Source organism: Melozone crissalis, unplaced genomic scaffold, assembly GCF_028551555.1.
Source record: "Melozone crissalis strain CALT ecotype California unplaced genomic scaffold, PUWL_Pcris_2 ptg000005l_1, whole genome shotgun sequence".
In the NCBI taxonomy this organism is placed as follows: domain Eukaryota; kingdom Metazoa; phylum Chordata; class Aves; order Passeriformes; family Passerellidae; genus Melozone; species Melozone crissalis.
In genome coordinates, this window is record NW_026535783.1 from 45,820,919 (window position 1) to 45,842,272 (window position 21,354).

At 36.7% G+C, this 21,354-nt stretch overlaps 1 protein-coding gene across 2 annotated transcripts in view; it reads right to left on the minus strand.

Annotated features, from left to right (window-relative positions):
* The window catches only part of UHRF2 (ubiquitin like with PHD and ring finger domains 2), an 81,619-nt gene that overhangs the window by 15,618 nt on the left and 44,647 nt on the right, over nucleotides 1–21,354 (minus strand). For both annotated transcript variants that reach the window (XM_054282336.1, XM_054282327.1), the window contains exons 5-9: nucleotides 17,236–17,345; nucleotides 8,208–8,394; nucleotides 5,222–5,345; nucleotides 4,667–4,774; nucleotides 1,333–1,437 (exon numbers count right to left, since the gene is read on the minus strand). In XM_054282336.1, the coding sequence (XP_054138311.1) occupies nucleotides 1,333–1,437; nucleotides 4,667–4,774; nucleotides 5,222–5,345; nucleotides 8,208–8,394; nucleotides 17,236–17,345 (634 nt within the window). The remainder of the gene's footprint in view (nucleotides 1–1,332; nucleotides 1,438–4,666; nucleotides 4,775–5,221; nucleotides 5,346–8,207; nucleotides 8,395–17,235; nucleotides 17,346–21,354) is intronic.

The following is a 21,354-nucleotide window of genomic DNA, read 5'->3' on the forward strand; positions in this document are numbered from 1 at the left end:
AACCTGCTTTTAGAGTATTATCTGCAACCTTTCTATTCTACTATGCCTTTTCAAAAGTATTTATATCTTTCAGACTATGACATTGATTAGGTGTCTACAAAACCACATAGTCACAACATCACTGAGGTGAATTGAAAAGGCATGCAAAGGATCCAATTAAATTTACCTAATATTTTGAATTAAATAATTACCACCTCAGAAATAAGGAGACATCAGTATCACCAAAAAGAATAAAAAGAGGAGTCTGCAGCATCCCAGCATAGCAGATACAACTCCTGTGAAACAGTGTTCTTAGGGTCTGAGATCCTGGGCTGGGATAGACACTAAGGACACCATATCCAACTTCCAAGTACCTTCTTATGCCACTTGTTCAAATAGAAACACATATTCCTTCAGAAAGCAATACCCTGCAGCAGCAGCACCTCGTAGATGCTGTTGGCATAGAATATAGTACCTTCTGATGCTATTTCATTCATATGCTTTTTTTTTTTTTCAGTGTGGTTTTCCTTGTGGTTGACAGCTATGGGCATTTAAAAAGAAACAAACAGGTTGCTTACTGCATTATCCTTCACCTCATCCAAGATTCAAAATTCCATCTGATGGACTGGAACTGCAGGAAGGGATGTGCCTTGTGTAAATATTATTTAATTGAAAAAACTGTAATCTCTTCATAAATAAATGTTGGACAGCGCCACAAGATGAAAATTGAAAGCATTTAGTCTTCTGTTTAGCTGCATAACTTCTTTTGTTGCTCTCCTTAAATGTTAACACCAAAGTAGAATTTTTTCCCAGCACCTTTAGGGATCAAGATTCTGAGAAAGAATCTGAGGAAGCTAAGAAGTTCTGAAAGTGCTTATTAGCAGGAGCCAAGAAACTTCAGAACTTCATAGTATCAACTAACACATATCTTTTATTCTTGCTTCATTAAATTAAATTTATCATGTAATTAGAAATACTGTTTAGAATGTAATTAAATTGTGACAAAAGCAGAATGTATAACATATTATTTGCACACAATTGCACTATCAGATTTTATGTCACACTTAATTCAGACTCCAAAAGTATACTGAAATGTAGCTACCCTAAACAATGTCAAATCCAGTAACTGACATTTTGCTTTAATGTAGATCTGAGCATAAGCATTCTTTAAGATTTGGTAAGATTTTTCTCTCCAAAATACTAAGAACGACTTAATTTATCAGTGGTAGATATTTTTTTCCACAGTCATATCTGCCTAAACATAAGTCTTAGATTAAACACCAAATGCAACTCTATATGCACGGACATTTGATGCATTAGAACACAAGACCATTGCTTGCATGAATGACGTACCACTTCATCTTCAAATCCCCCAGCTAGTACGAGTGAATAAGCTCCGTCATTACTGCGTCCATGGATTCCACCAACATGGGGCCTATGAACACCTGCTTCACTCACCTGGAAACAGAAAAAAAGCCAGTTTATAGCAATTTTTTTAAAAGACCCAACCACCTACAACCACTTTCAACAATCAATTTTCTGCTCAAAATATTGTACAGAGGTTTTTGTGTCAACAGTTAATGCAAGACTGCTATTAAAGGTGAGAATTCCACTGTTTCTTCAGGAAGAAAAGCTAAAAGTAAGAACACCCAGAAAACCAGCAGACAATGTAGGACAGTGGTGACACTGGAAAAGGTAATGGACTCTTTCTTCTTTGGGGAAAATCTCCAAGATTTTTTCCATAAGCACTACATAACACTGTACTCAGTGGTATACTCCACTTGCACAGTCATTTAGAACAATTCAAAGGAGAAGGAGATCTACCAGTTTGGAAGCATTTTACAATTTTTAACCTAGGAAGATCCCAGTGTAAAGATAATTTTGTCAGGGACTTGTAAGGTAACACACTGAAAATGTAACCACTGGAGAGGAATATTATCAGACTGCTCAAGAAAACAGAAGAAGCCATTGCAACACCAATGGATCATAGACTAGTTCTCCAACCAGGATAACTCTATGGTAATAAATGTTCAAGTTATCTGCAGCTTCACCACCTGAAAGCTGCAGCTGTAGCCTAATCTGGCAACATCATTAGAGTCTGCTGGAGCATCTCTCCCACAAAAATTTATTTAGTAATGGTTTCAAACTACTGATTAATAGAAAAGCTCCACAAACAACCCTTACAAATAAAATGAGATTATATATTAAATTATGCATTTTCTCAGTATGTTAAGATGAAAACAGTGTTGGTAGAATGAAGGCTTCCAGCATAAAATCAATCACACTACTTCTTTCTACCTTCAAATCTTCTTCCAGAACTTGATTTTGCATCTTTTTCTTGTTCTGCTTCTTGCACTCCTGATCTCCTTTTCCCAGCCTACAGTTCTAAGCAACTTTCATGGGAGTCTATATTCTTCTGTTATAGTCTTGAAATTTCATAACACAATACATCAAAGATCCAGCTAGTCAAAAGTGCACTTTTTAACATCAGATTAGAGCTGTGCACAGTATGAAAACCATGCAAGGACACAGTAATACTTCCTTGCACAATACTCCCTGGTTGCTGTTCATGACAATGTACTTTATTTTCCTGACTCTTCATTTCATGATAATTTAGTATTTGATTTATTTTTCTGATCAGTATTAAAATGACATATTTTTCAAATTTAGCTATTAGAATATCTCTTTGCTAAGTAAAAGAAGTATAAGTAGCTGAAAGCCAATTACAAATTACACACTTAGAACTCTTCCCTGGCCCATGTTTGCTATCCACAACTTAGCACTCTCACTTAACTTTATCAGGTTTTTGCCAATTTTTCCAGACCATTTATGAGTATGCTGAATAAAAAGGCCCCATTATTGCACTCCTCTTTCCTGTTGTATCAAGCATTCTTTAATTCATTCCTCCCTCCCTTCTTTTCATTTTCAGGTTTCATCAATTAAATTTAGGTTTCTGGTAGGTGATTCACCCCAAAGATGAACACTGATAAAGAATTCATGCCAAAGATGCTCTTTAGATGCTCTCTCCAGTAAGTTTAGTCAATTTCCTTCTAGGGAAAAAGAGAGTTTGTGTAATAAAAAAACTATGCAAATCAGAAATAAAGAAGTCTTTAAATTTTCATACAGTCACTAAATTCTCACAGATTTGCTGAGACAATCTCATTTTGTCATTAAAAAATTAGTTCATATAAGAAACAAAAGTGTAATTTAACTTTTTACCTGGAAAGAATTTCAAATTTTTTTTAATGACAAGGTGTTTAATTTGTACTCAAAATAAATTAATTATGCATAAATGGTAATTGTCTTTTGATGTTTAGTGTGTATATATATATATATATATATATATATATGCACACATATATATACTATATCTATAAGTATTTTTGATGGATTTTCTGATGAAAGCAGCACTCTAATTCTGTTGGTTTTTCCTACCAGTACTAGAAATACTTGAAAAGCATTAGCTTTTGTCTTGCCAATAGAATTCATAATAAAAAGGAAAACTAATAATTCCAATTACTATTGAAGCAGTGAAAATAAAAATTGATTTTGATACTTTGAGTTTACCCAAGTGATTTTAGAAAGCTCTCTTACTTATTAGACTTTATATAATCTGGCACCCAACAAAAAGAAAGCAAGTGATGAAAAGTTCATAAAACAAATCAGAAGAGGTGCTTGATTTTTGTCTTGCCCCTCCTCAAGCAGTTTAAAACCCCTTGGTTTTATTCTTCCAAATATGACAGAAAACATTCAATTCCAATTATTTACACATGCAAGAGACAAAGAACTAACTGATTTAGAAAACAAAGAAGTATGTATTTTCATTACTAGAAACAACAATGAAAAAATGAAAGATAACCCAAAAATCATTTCAGTTGGATCAAGCTGGAACAAAAGGGAGGAAGTTTGTAGCTTGCTGGACACTACAAAACCAGAAAAAAAATCAGTACTGGCACAAAATGCAGCTGTACCATCCTCCCTGCTTTGTTTTTTCCTGCCTTATTGAGTATTGGCACTGTGCTTACATAACCAAAATGTGAAATTAACTGGGATAATTAGCCCCCACTCTACTCCAGATAGGATTATTTTTCTGCCAGTTTTTTATAAACCTAGTTCACCACAGAGCCTAAGGAATATTTGAAACAGAAAATGAGACAGTTGGAAAAAACACCAAAAGCTGAATGTATAGTGAACTTCAGTAGCACTACAGACTTGCACAGGCTTAAGCTGTTCATCAACCTAAAAGCAGATTTGGACATCCATTACGTATGACCAAAACCAATTTGACCTACAGTCATTTCACAGTGATAACACATAATGTTCTCAAAATCGGCAGTCTACAACCCGTTCATGAGATAATCAGTTAATGTGAAGAAAACTCTTCAGAAATTACTTAACTCTATTCACTAAATATCTGACTTGAGATTTTAACATGTGAAATATGTTTATCATAATTCCAACAGACTTTTTATTAAATTGTATGTAAAAAGTTGTATTACAAAGTTGTATGATAAAATCAGTATAGTTCAACCTTCAATATTCACTTCCAATATTGGAATCATAATATATTTACATTACTTAGTCCTGGTGAAAATGGTAATTGTCAATTGGAATTTATTTTAGAGCCCAACTCATTCATTAGTATTCCTACTTCCTTCAACTACAGTTAATACTGTAAATAACATACCTGAACTCTGAATTTCCAGGTTGTCCCAACAGGAACACCAGGTATAGGCCCATAATGATTTGAAGGAACAATAGTGCATTCTTTAGTGCGACCAACACAGGCCATGCCCTAAAAATACATCAGACAAAAGTAATCAGACAAATGAATTCCCATATTGAAGAATATTTTTAAATTCAATGCAGAGATCATGAAATCTGTCTATGATAACAAACACATATTTCAAAATATGTTAAAAATTGTTAAAAGGAATGTTAAATAAGCAATATGTGGTTATGGGTTTGGGAGGGGAGTTAGGGGTTTTCTTTTCTTTTCTTTTTTTTTTTTTTTTTTTTTTTTTTTTTTTTTTTTTTGCTGTTGTTGTTGTTTTTACCTCTAGTCACCTTGATAATCCTTCCACTGCTTTAACTGCCAGTAGACAGCAGGCAGGATTTAACATTGTCTTGTTGTTTGTGCAACCCAGTACTGAATTTTGTGTAGTGCATATGTAAGCAAAATTATAGATGTAGCACATACATGAACAATCAGAGTAACAGCTATTTCTAAAACACACTCTACCTTTCCCCAGTCTCTCTGGCTTTCAGTACTGGCAGATGGCATCTTTGCTTTCTTTTTACTCTGTTTGAGCTTTTCTCCAGCCTTTACAACTTCATTAGAATCATTTTTGCAGGAAGGACAATACCTAAAAAAAGGTTTTAGTAAATTCTCAATTAACTTCAGAATAATGGCAATACATTTCTGGTAGCCAAAATAGTGTCTATTTGTTTATTTTGACTGAATGTTTCAAGCTAGCAAGCATATACCAGGCTTAAGCAGCTGAAGCCTACAGCTTAAGAAATGAAGTCAACATGAACAAATATTGTCAACCTTTTTAAAAAAGGGCTTTTCGGCTATCTTTAAAAGTAGAGTGCTAGTTGCAAAACATAGAACTATTTTTTCTCACATGATATATGAGAGGTGCCCATGGCTGCAAAATATGCTGCTAACCAGTACTCATGGTCTATTTCTGTCTCCTGCCCAGTCTACCTTTATTTTTGCTGGTTGTGCAAGAAATTTCACTGCAGATTGCTGAATGTCAAACAGAGCCAAGGTATGACATAATGTAAATAGAAACACACAAAGACACACTCACTTCTCCACAACACTGAAGCCATTTGGAATATAATGTTGGGGCTCACTCACACTAACACAAATCCATTCTGGTAGGAAAGCAGAGATACTAGTATACACTGACCACAGCAGAGAGAGAAAAGCAGAACAGTGGTCATTCTGCTGTTTCCAACAACATTCTTATCCCAGTCCAGGAATAACAATACAGACATGTCCTTGTTTCTGGCTCCCATAGTCTGGATTTGGTCCATACACAAGAAGAAGAAGCCTCATCTACATTAACATTGATAACCTCATTCAGAAAACAAAACCTACTAATACTACTACCACTACTATTACTATTACTGCTGGTTTGGATTTATTACGTTTTTTATGTGGGTATGAATAGAAGAATTAATGATTAAGGTCCACAGGAATAGATTTCACTATCTCAATAAAGGTGTTTGACCATGAAAACAATGAAGCCATGTAGATTTAAAAAAAATAATGTAAGATGCTGAAGTTATTGCTTTGACAGGTATTACAACTGCTTAAAGAAAAAGCATGTAAGACCAATTAAAAGAACAAATATGACATAATGCAAATTCACAAGGTGAATTAATAAGGTGAAGTTACATGGTGAATTCCATGTTTCTTGATAGTATAACAATATTACCTTAATATCTTTTAAACTGAATCTCATAGGGACTATTAAATACTGTTTCACATACAGAATGACTTCATCTCCACAAGATAAATTTATGTTTTCCCAAATTGAAGACTTAACCCCTGAATAGAGTTTGCCAGATTTTACGCTCTAAAAACACAAAATGGAAGTATTCCCAATTCTAAAGCAAACTGCTCCTAAATTAAGAATCACACAACCATGATTCTTTGCTAGTATGCAGGAAGAAGGGAGGGCACAAACTTCTTTGGTAGGAGATGCTGCTCTGCCCGGTGCAAATGCACTTCTACATAATGATAAACGTTAAGACAGTACAGGGCTGGTGACACTAAGCATCTCTAAACTAGTTCACATAAGCCAGGCCCACAATTGTACCTCTACCACCCTGTGACTTCATTCACAGATGCAGCTATCTACTTACATATATAAATCTTAAGGCTCCTATTCTTAGTTACACAGTAAACAAAAACAAGTTAAAAAGCTTGACAGCCATTTTCCAATGAATTTTAATTATATGAATTGAACTTCTGGAAATTCATAATTTGGAGAATGGACCGTGACTAGCTCTGGAGAGGAGAAGGTGTTTGTGATCTAAAGGCTCACCATGATCCAGCCATGGGCACTCACAGCCCAGAAAGCCAACCCTCATCCTGGGCTGCATCCAAATCAGGGTGGGCAGCAGGTCAAGGGAGATCGTGATTCCCCTCCTCTACTCTGTCTTGTGAGACCCCACCTGCAGTGCTGCATCCGGCTCTGGGGCACCCAACACAACAAAGATATGGACCTGTTGCCAAGAGCCCCGAGAAGGGCCACCAAGTTGATCAGAGTGCTGGAGCACCTCTACTATGAAGACAGGCTGAGAGAGCTGGGGCTGTTCAGCCTGGAGAAAAGGTTTCAGGCACCTTCTAGCTAGTTTAGATTTTAGTAAGAAATTCTTTCCTGTGAGGATAGTTGCCCCAGAAAAGAGGCACACCATCAGGCATTATAAATAAACATTATGGAAGCCAATAAGGTGTAGGAGATTGAGTTATTAATTTACAGAGAATGTTAAAACTTCCAAAGGATTTACATAGATTTTTTACAAATATATATATATATACACAAGGCTCAAAGAGATTCCATGTAATGTATTCATAGACATCTTAGATATTTAATGAAGTCTATGGAAAACTTTATTAGAATAAACTTCTGTGTATTACTCATTTATAAAGGATTAACATCTCAAATAAGTCATAGGCAGGTGCTAAATACAAACAGTGTAAATTGTAGACAGCTAATAAAGACATAAGAGTAATTACATAAGAAATGAAGAGTAGCAATGTGGTGGTCCTTCCATAGCATGAAAAATGAATGTAGTAGAGCACAGGGGCAGCAGCAGGGACAGAGGATGAAGGGACAGAGAAGCATGAGCATAAAATAATTGCTCAAGGAGTGTAGCTTTTAAAAAATGAAAAGGCTGAGGAATAACAACTGTCGATAAATACAATCAGATCAGGTAATATCCCAGAAGATCATAATGACCATAATGAATAAAATGAACATACCAGTCTTGAAATTTCATAATGGCCTTAAAGCTTACTACTAATCCATTGTGAATGATTTAAAAGAATTATCTTGGCAGAAAACATAAGTCTTATATTAAGCAGATGAATGGAAACACCTCGGAATTTAAAAACATCTTCAGTATTTTCTTTCATGAGGTGCAAATATCAAAAAGGTACCATGTATGGAATGTCAATATAGGTAAGTAAATCATCCTTGTATATTTACCAGTCTTCATCTTCTGGTATCTTGCTTAAAGGAGGGTTCAGGCAGTATATATGATAAGCCATATTACATTCATCACACAGGAGTTGCATGTGAGCATCCTGTTTGCCACCACACAAGTAACACGAACAAAACCGGCACTCCTTATCTGGATCAGCCCTACAGTGCTTGCATTCAGGGCCACTTTTTCCTGTCAAAAACAAAGAAATGTCAAATGCCATGTATCTCTGCAAAGTGAATTATTCTGTCTAAAGGAATAATTATTTCTGAACATGAACACTGGTCTCTTGAAAATGCTTTTTTTTCTTACAAATACCTTATATGAGGTATTTATATAGGCTTAGTAAGATTTCTTCTGCTTTATAAACAAGACATAAAAAACATGACTAATCTCCTGCTCCCAAGATGTACCTGCACATTCTTCCTAAAGATGAAGCTTAACTGCCTTTTGAAGCAGTACAGGCTATCAGTTCCTTGTAAGTTACCTTGGATGACATAAGCAATAAAAATAAATATTTCTTCCAGGAGTTTATTCTTGAATAGAAATATAAGGTTGATCCTTGATGTATCCAGAGGAGTTCTGGATGCTTTAACATTTTTCCAAAGTATACTGAGAAGGAAATTAATGACTAAAGAATTTGCAGAAATCCAAGCCCCTTTCTACTTAAGAAGAGCATGCCCTCCCAGGTGAATAGACTTTACAGAGAAATTGATCCACACAGTTGTAGGTTATCAGTGCAAATCTCTGTGGAGAGAAACTCCAGACTGAAAGTTTATTAAGAAAGGAGGACTGGAATGCAAAGCTTGTGCTGTATCTGCAGTCCTTCTGGAGGACCTTGAACATTACCTTTTTCTTCAAGGGCAGAATCAAGTAGATTTAGAGCGGGAAGAGGATGGAGTTTTGATTAACAAAGAAGAGTCAGGGGCTGCTGATGAATTAAAAACTGACAGGGGAACACCTGTGAAATGCCTTGAAAGAACTACAGCTTTTTAATCTAAAATGCTTACACAGTTGATAGACCAGCTGAAATGCCTGTACATTAGCATATGTAGCATGGGTGCATCAGAAGAATTGGAAGTGACTGTGCAAATGGAAAGCTATGATCTAATCACAAATGCTGAAATTTTGTGAGACAAATCACATGACTGGAGCATTCCAATTAACAACTACAAACTGTTCAGAAGGGACAGGCAAGGAAAGGGGGGCAGACAATTTTCCCTCTTCTTGGACTCAATTGCATAAACTCATCTTTGAAAAACAGTGATGAACAGGTCAAGAGCTTGTGGTTGAAAATCAGAAGCCAAGCCAATAAATAAAATCTCATGGCTTGTGTTTATTACCCATCACTCAATTGAGGGAACCCTGTTGACAAAACTTTCCTACTTCACCTGCAGGGAGCATCACTCTGGCAGGTTCTGATCCAGCTGCAGGGACTTGTCAGGACAGTCCCTGACATCTGCTACAAAAGCAGCTCGGCAAGATGGAAGCAGTCCAGGAGACTCTCCAGGAGACAGCATCAAGGATAACTTCTTACCCCAGGTGTCAGAGAAGTGCTACTGCACCTGCTACTTACTGACACAGATTGACTAACTGGAGAGGTCAGGATCAGTGGCAGCCTGGGCTCAAGTGGTCATGCCCTGGTGGAATTCATGATCTCAGGGATTTTGGGCCAAAGAAAGGTTGAAGTTACTACTCTGAATTTTAGAAGCCTGAACTTTTAGTTATTTTAGGAATTAAAATAATGGGATGGGACCCTCTGGAAAACTGCACTTAGGGAAAAAGGAACAGAACTGTCAGATCTTTAAGGATATTTTTCATAGAGCCTGAGATCTCTCCATTTCCACCACTGAGCATTCAGGCAGGGAAGGCAGGAGACCAGCATAGCTCAGTAAAGACGTCCTGGACAAAGTGAAATACAAGAAGGAAAAGCACTGGAATCAGGGATGGCATCCTGGGAAGAAAAGAGAAGTGCTGTCTGGTTGTGGAGGGGCAATTAAGAAATTAGGAAAGCTATGCTATAGCTGGAGCTGAATTTGGCAAGGAATACAAAGAATAGTAAAAATGCCTTCTATAGGCACATTGGTCAGAAATGGAAGATTAAAGAAAATACACACACACAACCCACTCCTCTGCTCTGTCCCCCAAAATGGGACAGAACTAATCACAATTGACATAGAGAAGGTTGAGGTATGCAGCAGTTTTGTTTGCCTCAGTGTTCATTAGTAATTACTCTTCCCACAAGACAGGAACTGGGGAACTGAAGTCACTCCTGGTAAGAGCATATCGGGTTCAAGATCATCTGAGAACCTGAAAATAGACAAGACCATGGGACCCAAGGAGATGCATCCCAGGGTCCTGAGAGAATTGTTTAATGTAGTTGTTAAGCCACTTTTCATCATATATAAAAAATCACAGCAGTCACATCATATCTGAAAATTCACGGCAGTCAGGGTAAGATCTTAGTGACTGAAGAAAAAGCTATTTCAGCCTTTCTAAAAAAGAGCAAAAGCAGGAAAGCTTTTTAAAAAAGCTTTTTTAAAGAACCTTTTTTTTTAAAGCTTCACCCAGGAATTACTGACTAGTCAGCCTCATCTCAGTGCCCAGTAAGATCACAGAGCAGAGACTTCTGGAAGACATGTCAAGATGTGGAAGACAGAGGACTGGTTAAAGACTGCCAAAATGGCTTCACCAAAGGCAAATAGTACCTGATTGACACAGTGGCCCTCCACCATGGACAGAATGCCTCAATTGTCAAAGGAGAATTATAGATGTCATTTACCTGTCTGTAAGGCCTTTGATTTGGACCCTCACAATATTCTTAACAAAAAATCATAGATTTATAGAATATCATGAGGCGGTAGGGATCCACAAGAACCACTCACATCCAATTCTTGGCTCTGCAGAGACATCCCAAAAATCCCTCTGTAAATGAGAACATTGTCCAGAAGCTCCTTGAATCCCTGCCAGGCTTAGTGATGTGACCATTTCCCTGGGAAGCCTGTTCAAGTGTCCATGTACCTTCTGGGTGAAGAACCTTTTCCTGGTATCCAAACCTAATCTTTCCCTGACACAGCTTTTAGGCTATTCCCTCAGCTCCTGTCACTGGTCACACAGAGAAGACATTGGTGTCTTCCCCTCATGAGGAAGTTGTCGACTCTGATGACTGTCCTCAGTCTCTTCTTCTCCAGGCTAAACAACCAGGCAACCTCAGCTGTTGTCCTTACAAGGCTTCAATTCAAGGCCCTTCCCTTCTTTGTGGCCCTCCTTTGTGACACTCTCTAGCTTTATAGCTGTCTTACATTCTTGCTGCTAAACTGAAGAGCGATGGGTTTGATTAATGAAATATTAAATGGATAAGGACTTAATTGGACAGCCACATTCAAAGAGTGAATGGTCCATATCCAATGGTTCAACATAAAAGTGAAAACCATTAAGGAGTGGTGTTCTTCAAAGGTCACACTGGCAACACTATTGTTTTCTATCCACATCAATGATATACTCACTGGAATTGAGTGCACCTTCAACTTGTAGATGACACCAAACTGAGCAGTTTAGTTCATCACAGAATCAAAGAATCATTAAAGTTTGAAAATACCTTTAAGATCATCAAGTCTAACTACCAACCATCATCCAACCAATATACCAACCATCACCATCATGTTCAGCAGTAAACCATGTCCTCAAGCGCCATATCTATTCACAATTAGAACACTACTAAGGATGGTGATGTCACCATGATGATGATTAGAGAACTTGGTCTAATGCTTAACAACCCCTTCCATGAAGAAATTTTTCCTAATATCTAATCAATACTCTCAGGCACATGGTATGACTCACTTCAGAACCTCAATGTCCTTCTTGGAGTGAGGGGTGAAATGAACAAAGGATTCAGGTGTGGCTTCCCCAGTGCCAAGTACAGGGGGTCAGTCCCTGCCCTGCACCTGCTGGCCACACCATTGCTGGCACAGGCCAGGATGCCATTGGCCTTCTTGGCCACCTGGGCACTGCTGGCTCATGCTCAGCTGCTGTCACCAGCACCCCCAGGGCCTTTTCCTGTGGCAGCTTTGCAGCCACTCTGCCCCAGCCTGTGGCACTGCCTGGGGTTGCTGTGACCCAAGGGCAGGACCCAGCACTGGGCCTTGTTGAACCTCTCACCACTGGGCTGAGCCCATGCTCCAGCCTGTCCAGATCCCTCTGCAGAGCCTTCCTGCCCTCCAGCAGATCAGCACTCCCACCCAGCTTGGTGTCATCTGCAAACTGAGGGTGCACTCAATCCTCTCATCCAGATCATCCATAAAGAACATGAAACAGAACTGGCCCCAGTACTGAGCCCTGGGGAGCACCATTGGTCACTGGCCACCAGCTGGATGTAACTCCATGCCCCACTAATCTCTGGGCCCAGCCATACAGCCAGGTTTTACCATGTGAACAGGATGCCTGTCTGAGCCATGAGGAGAGCTTTCCCAGAAGAATGCTGGGGGAAACAGTATCAAAGGCTTTACTAAAGTCCAGGTAGACTGGACTACAGCCACAGCCTTTTGCTCAACCACTGGGTGGGTCACTGGCTAGGAGGAGATCAGGTTGGTCAAGCTGAACCTGCCTTTCACAAACCCCTGCTGGCTGGGCCTGACCCCCTGGCTCTCCTGCAGACAGTGTGAGGACATTCTGGATGATCTGCTCTATGACGTTCCCCAGCACTGAGGTCAGGCTGACAGGCCTGTAGGGCCCTGAATACTCCTTCCAACCACAGTTAGGACAGGTCCAGAGGAGGGCCATGAAAATGACCAGAGGGCTGGAACATCTCTCCTATGAAGAAAGGCTCAGAGAGATGGATTTATTCAGCCTGGGCAAGAGAAGGCATTAGGGATACCTTTGTGTGGCCTTTCAATACTTAAAGGAAGTTTATCAGAAAGATAGGGAAAGATTATTTACAAAGATCAGTAATGAAAGGGAGCAACAATAATGAAAATTAGGAGCAATTTTAAATTGAAAGAAATGTGATTTAGCCTGGATACAAGGAAGACATTTCTTTTATTGTGAGGGTGATGAGACACTGGCACAGGTTACCCTGAGAAGGTATGGATGTCCCATCCCTGAAGCCTTTCAAAATCAAGTGGAATGGGGCTGAATGAGCAACCTGGTTTAATGAAAAATACCCCTGCCCGTGGCAGGGGGTTGGACTAAAATATCTTTAAAGGTCCCTTCCAACTAAAACCATTCCATGATAAGAAGTGCTAAAACAATGCTGTTTGAATCATTGTTTTTAAGATAAAAAACTTTATAATTGAAAAATATAAAAGAATCACTGAGGAGGGAAGATTACCAGCTGCAGATAGAAAGTTTAGTGAGATGTACTGGGTCAAAAACCTGAGAAATAAACATGTAAAGCTACCAGCAGTGACTATTTTCAAAGTCTTAAAGGCAAAAGTACACTTAAATATATGCATCTAAAAAAACCTCCAAAATCTATTAGAATATTGCTTCTAGTAAAGTGCAGCCTAGAAGACATCATGCTTTCCAAATGGAGGTAATCTATTCATTTCAGACTTCTCTCCAAAGGTTCATTAGAAGAGGAAGGACAAATTTTATGTGCACTGATGAACAAATCTGAGGGTTTTCCAGCATAGCTACATTAAACTCATTATCTGTGCAAGGTGGAAACACCAATTCAAGTCAGGCTAAGAAATCCCAGATGTTAACTCCTTTGAAAAAATTTTAAAAGTGATGACTGAGCATTCCCTATGGAAACCCTATAGTCTATTTCATCTAGCTAATAACAGACAACATGAAATGGCATGTTTTCTGTAGCTCTGAGCACCACACATTGTTTAGGCCTATGTAATGAACTGGTTTCAGTTACAAAATCAGTTTCTTAGGTAAAAGGTTAGTAAATTTTTTTTAAATAGTAAAAGAACAAAAAAATACCTACATATTTTAGTTCAGTTAAACCATAGGTGAAGTTCTCTACTTTCTTCAATATACAGACAAACTACAAACTGTCATTTTCACGATATGACTAACTTTTCACATTTCTGTTTTAACCATGTTGTAAGTCATATGCACTAACTATAGCTGCAATATTGGTCACATGAAGACAGGTCTGTTCACCTCAACCAACAATGCAGAGTTTAGTTGCATAAATAATTTCATATTAACTTTTTTTTGCAGAAGGAGTTAGCACAAGTTTGGATTCTGATGGAAGTAATATATGTTGATACCTAGGTGTTATTTGCATGTTGCATTTAAATATTTGTAATATATTTACAAATATGTTGCTTCTTATATTTTTTATTTCTAATATAATTTTCTAAAAGGCTTAGCCTTCCTCCTTTCCTCAGTTTTAGAATTTTACTTCCTTTAATTAATTTGAATATGACTGTTTTATTTTTAATTGTGATTGCTAAATGTATATTAACATCACTTTACACATGCAAAACCTAATTATTATGTGACCATACTCAAGAAATAGGAGCTTCTACACTGTTTATCTGATAAAGATTATTTCCATAGTAGGCATTCTATCTTTTGATATGGGCATGGAGAGTAGCTTAATATGGATAAAAATATAATCAGTGCATTTGCTGATTGTGCTTACAACAATCTTCTCATAGAATATTTAAGGCCAAATAATTATTTTAATTTAATCTGAAATTAAAATTAAATAAATAATAATATTACATTTAAATAATAATAATAAAAGTAATAGAATTCTGCATCTGTCCATAGTACATAAGCTAAGGGAGCAGTGTGTTTATATAGTTAACATTTTTTAATACACAGCACAAATGGGGTTGTAAGTACAGTTCAGAAGGAAAGGCTACACTGGTGGTGATAGCATACAGCTCAACTGATGTGCACTGTGCATACCTGAACAAAGGCAAAACAGCTGACCTGGCTAGAAAACCAGAATCATGTGAACAGGGTTGCGTGGTGAGTGTTGTCTTCAGGAAAAAGAGCAGTTGAAGAAATAAGGCTGAATTCCCACATAAATTTATTTTTCATTATTACACTTTAAAATATTATATTTATAAATTATATTTATTTATGAAGATTATAAACAATATGCTGAAATTAATAAGATTAGGACCAGGAACAAAATGAAATAAAACATACACAGAGGTGCAAATCTCTACACAGATGTCAATATTTGGGTAGTTTATGCAAAGAGGTTACAACTAAAGAAACAACTATCAACATTGGAGGGAAGGAGCTGTAGTAGACAATGAAGGTATTGTCTCTGCAACAATTAGAGTGGCAATCAGTGAACAAAGTATAGACTGGTGAGGTCACCCCTCAAATCCTGTGTTCAGCTTTGGATCCCTCATTTCAAGAAGGACAATGAGGTGCTGAAGTGTGCCCAGAGTAGGCCAGTGAAGCTCATGAAGGCCCTGGAGCACGTCCTGTGAGGAGCAGCTCAGGGAGCTGGGGTTGTTTACCCTGGAGAAAAGAAGGCTCAGGTGGCTTGAGACCTTATTGCTCTCTGCAACTACCTGAGTTTGTAGCCAGGTGAGGGTCAGTCAAAAGGAAATGGCCTGAAGCTGGGCTAGGGAAGATTTAGATTGGTTATTAGGAAAACTGCTTCACAGAAAGAATGGTCAAGCACTGGAAGATGTTGCCCAGAGAAGTGATGGAATTACCACCCCTGGAAGTGTTCAAAAAACACGCAGATGTGGCACTTAGAGACATGGTTTAGTGGTGGACTTGATGGCCTTAAGGGTCTTTTGCCATCTAAATGATTCTATGATAAGTAAATACTCATTGGAGATCAAATAGCACCATTGTAGCACCATAGACAATTTTGTATAGTCAGCAATACAGTAATCACTCATTTCCTTGATACATAATTTTAAAAGTTAATTCATTACATAGTAGCTGCAGGGAAGAACTAAATTAACTGCAATAATTTTTTATGCCATTTAAAATGTTTCATACTTGCAAAATAAATAGTATGTAAACACAAACCAGTATTTGTAGATTTTTAATTTTCTCACATTGTAATCTTTTTAAATCAAAACATGCTTTAAGATATTGCAAAATTCTTTTAATGTGACCAAGAAAAAAATAACACAGAGTGGATAATTTTCTTTTTTTAGTAATCTAAGGGAAGTAATTCTCAAATAATGAAAATTAATAATGAGTTGAGAAATTGACATTTTTACTTTTAAGAATACCACAGAGAATGGTATTTACTCCTCTGAAAAACAGTGGGGTTTTTTTAGACAGCAAATAAACATTATTCAGACTCATTGTTGTGCACTGAGAGCCACCTACAAAGGTTCTGAAAAATTGCATTGAGTCAGGAAATGTAACATGTAATTATATATAATACCTACCTGTATACCTGCAGTTCACTATCCAGTGTTGCTATCACAAACACTTAGCACTCATAACTTAAATATATTTTCAAACTTAGGATAAAATGTCACACTACTTTTTAGATAAACTGCCACTAGCTCTTACTGTGGTTGTGGGGAGGTTAAGGAGGTCTGGCATAGTAACTTTTTTAGAAGGTCATGCAGGGTCAACTAGTCCAACATGAATTATCCCCTTTTTTTAATGCCACAAGTAGCTTTAGTGCAAAGTTCCTTAGCTTTTTTTTTTGTCTTGACAGAATGACAGAGTTAAAGTGTATCACTACCAACTAATTCTGTTTTTGGCATTTCATAATTTATTAAAAGCTTAAATTACATGTCAATTGCAATAGCAGTTTTGGTGGCCTGAACACCTCTCTAGGAACTTAAATGAGACTGCAAATCCATTCGTCACTGTTCATTTAGAGCATTACCAACTGCTTCCTTTTTTCACTATTTATGACTGATAGCACTAAGCTGTTACTAGTTTCTGAATATATAAAGTAATACAGCCATCTTACAATAACTATACTTTTCAGAACAGAAATCTAAAAATTTTTCAATGCGATTACTTTCTTGAACACAAACCAATTATTACTACTACCTCTGCATGCTGATATTTTCTAAAGAAACATCACTCAATTTGTACTTATATTCAAGTAATTGAAAAAGTGCATACTTTTGAAATCTCCATCCCCAAATGTCAATGGATAGGCTCCTGGCTTTTCAATCTTGTACATTTCCTCTATAAAAAGGATTTTACAATCATTTATTGTGTCTTCTGGACCTCTGAAAAACAAAAAGAATAAAAAGTACATTCAATTTAGTTCCTCATACCTAGATTCTGTACTTTTTGAATCCTAAGCAATAAGATAAAGAAGCCTTTTTTTATCCCTGATAGGATACTTTATTTAAATTCACCTACAAAAATCAGTCTATCATAGTAACTTCTAAGAAAAAAATAAAACACATATTTAGGGCTTGCTTAAAGAAAAAACTACTCCATTATCCTCAGATTGTCTGCACTTCAGTATGTCTTTACTGACAGTTATCCAACATGGCTTAATTTCCTTCTAAGACCTCAAAATGTTTTTATTGGCTGAACACAGCAGACCAGCAAAACCATATCTTCTGGAATACAGCATCTCAAACATTATTATAAAAGTATAGTAACACAAACAAACCAGAAATGTGACCTGAAAGACAGAAAAATAGTTGGAACCTATAGAGCAAGAAATGCACAGAAAATTTCAAACTCCCTTTTATGACTTTTAACTGTTTCTCAACTCTGGAAAGCCACATACAATACTGTATTGAATGATAAACAGTCCTGCTATGTCAGGTTTCAGTGCAAATTCTTAGTGATTAGTAATAACAAATAATCCAAGACTCCACAACAATAATGCCACAGAAAATATTAAATGTAAGGGTTTTCACCTAGTCTTATTAAAATATATTTGTGTCTACACAGATTGTAATTCAAATGGAAACATATCTAGGAAGAAATGGCTATAATAACACACAGTTGTAAAGCACTCCCTTTTCCTTCCTCCTTAGGATGATACTGTGCTCTCTTCAACTGCCTGTTCTCTAACCACATTCAATTTACTACCTGATCTAGAAGTAAGCAGGAATTTTCAGTATAATAAAATACTGATGCATATCTGTGAGAACCTATCACACAGGTGACTTGAAAACAGGTTTGAAGAAAGCCAGCCAGGTAGCAGATCCCTATAAAAAGATCTAGTCTGCAAAATGTAATTAGACGATAGACACCCAGGAAAACAAGATATTAGATTCATATTCAGTAATGATAACTGCAACATCAGAAAATCTCCAGAAACATCAGGCTTCAGTCTGGAATCTGCCCTACCTCTTGGCCTGTTCTCACCACTTCCTTTGTGCTGACTACCAGTTCTTGAACTCTGACACAGGATGACCTAACTAAGGCAGAAAAAAAACTAAGCCAGGGAAAAACCACAGGTGACAAATCACTTTTTCATGGCCCCAAACACTGCAGTATTTAGGTCTCCATGGAACTGGGGTTGAGAGGACTCCATCAGTGTCTTGATTGACTCTAATTGCCTTTTAAGTGTACTAACAGCTGTTTACTTAGGCACCTGTATTTATTTTGACCTTTTTCTTTCCCAGCAGTTTTTGGAGGAAAAACATTACCCATTGTTAGTCACATGCATAAACAGTAAATGCTAGCAATTTTCTTAGATATTTAGACCATTTGAACAGAATGTGCAAAAGCTGCATCAATGCAAACACATCCATCAGAAAAATAACTTTTGATTTCCTGATAAAGAAAATAATGTATTTAGAGTTAACTACATTTGCACCCTAAGGGGATCATACTTAAAGGAAGTTTTGGCCATTGTGAGTAACACCTTAGGTTTAGCATGCAAAGATGCTTTGAATTATCCACAATACTGAGCAATTCACAATCACAATAGCACAACGCATTCAAATATAGAAATTACAAGATGTAAACATAATCTTTGGCAGGAAAACTGAATCAACAAACTCTTACAAGCACCAATATCTCCCTGGTTATTTTGTGGACTTTGGAGAGTCTTTTATTAACTGTCCTATATGTCTTGTTTTTCCTAGATTATTTAAAGTTAAAAACAGAACAAAATACACCTATTGACATTCTTTAATGCCATAAATCTATGTTAAAATCTTTCTTACTTTTAGCACTGCTTAACTGCCTATGCAATGTTATTCCTCTAGGACTTATTTCTTACAGAACTCAAAGTGGTGAATCTAATTTAAAACAAAAATACAGAACTATAACTTTTTTTCACATAGTTAAATTTTATACTTAATGACTGATATTCTCAAATTCTAGTAAATTTCAGACAAATTTAAGCATCTTTTACATTATTTTTTGCCTCTCCCCTCCCCTCCCTTCCCCTCCCCTCCCCAGTGTGTTATGGTTTAGAGTTTTAAAAAGCTGCTTTTAAAAAAATAGCTTTTTATTCTCCATATTCTCCGCATACAGTCTATGGTCAAGAAGGAAGGTGGTAAACCACCATACAGCTTTACTCAGAAATCTAGATACTTGCTATTTGTATCTTTGGGAAACAAGCCAAACTTGAGTTCAGTAGAATATTAATTTGGAGTAAATTCCACTGGTGCTAATTTGAACTATAAAATTACTTATAACTACAATGATTATGACATTGTTTCCTTAAAAGATACCACGAAAAGATTTATAAGTTGGTTCAATGATGTAAGTGTTCCAAACAGTAACAGCAAAGCTATTGCGAAGTATGCAGAAGCACAGACTTTTAGCATCAACTTTATTACAAAGTATCATCTCAAAAAATGTTATTTCCACCTCAAAGTGTTGAAGTGCAACAAACTTTTTAAGTTTAGCTAGCTAAATGAAAAACTCCTCTAATTAATACTGTAAAACAAGAACTCTTGAAATAATAATAAAAAATTAGTACAGCTGCATGGCATGTTTTTCTCTCATAGCACTGCAATCCTACTTACTAGCGATATTATTCCCTATATCTAGGCAGTACTTATTAAAGTGATGGAATTCACAGCTTCTCTATCACACACACTAGATCATGGTAGACATTCCTCCTCTTTTTGCCCTGTATTTTTCTTTGAGATAAGAACACTCAGAAAGCAACTTCCAGGTTAAGTTTTTTCTAAAGTCTATTCAGTATTTTAACCAGAGAAAACATTTTGTTTTCTGCTATGAGATGCATAAGAAGTAAGCAAATACTATCAAATAACATTACAAAGCTGGTATGTTCCAACTTATGTCATAGCTGCATATCTGGAACTACAGAGGAAGATCAACTAACATTGTGAAAATGATGGCTAATATTAAATGGTTAGGCCTTACCAAAGCTAAAAAACTCCGCTCAGCAATTTGCTCGTAAAAGAGTAATTCCTCTGCCACAGTACACATTCAGTGCTTTAATAATAATCATGCTAATTTTAAATTATGGTTATCTAACAAAATTATGGCTATAATATGCTGTCAACTGTATAAACTTTCTTCATTTCTTCACACTACCATACCAAGAATGAGATTATGCAATATAAACAGGATGTTTGTATTTCAAGCAAGAACTCTAAATCTTCTGAAATAATTAAATCCCAAAACAAAACCAGATCTTTCAACACAGCAGAATTCCTAATGCAAGCCTTCCTTTGAGATAGGTTAGCTAAAGCCAGAGAGAAACCTTCAGCTGAACCTTCTTTTATTTGCACTTTCCCCCTGCATATTTCCAATTTTTTTAACCTTCAGGTAGCAAAACACTTTAGACATTCAAAATCACAGTTGACTAGACATGTGACAAGTGGGCATTATCCTGGATATTTAGAAGGTCAGGTTCACAGAAAATAAAAACTGCTGGACAGTTACCATGCTTAGAGAACTTTATAGCTTCTTACAATCTGAGAGATTCAGTGACAATTGTCAGATCTCTATCTGGAAATTTCTTGGTTTATCACTTAAGCGCACTGAAATCAAAAGTATACTATTTTAATACATTCTAAAGTCAAAATACAATGCTGAATAAAAATGGGGGAAAAAACTACCAGAAAAATACACACAGACTTCATATTCATACTAAGAATAATAATGAAAAGTGTCTAATGATGATTTATATTTAAGCCCACTAAGAGCAAAACCTTAGTCACACTGTCATGCTTACCACAAACAACTAATTCACAGTCAGTCTCTATGGGTAATGTCAAAAGGTACTGCCCAGGTCAATAGAGAAACAGCCACAATCAGAATAAAACCTAACAGAATATAATGTTG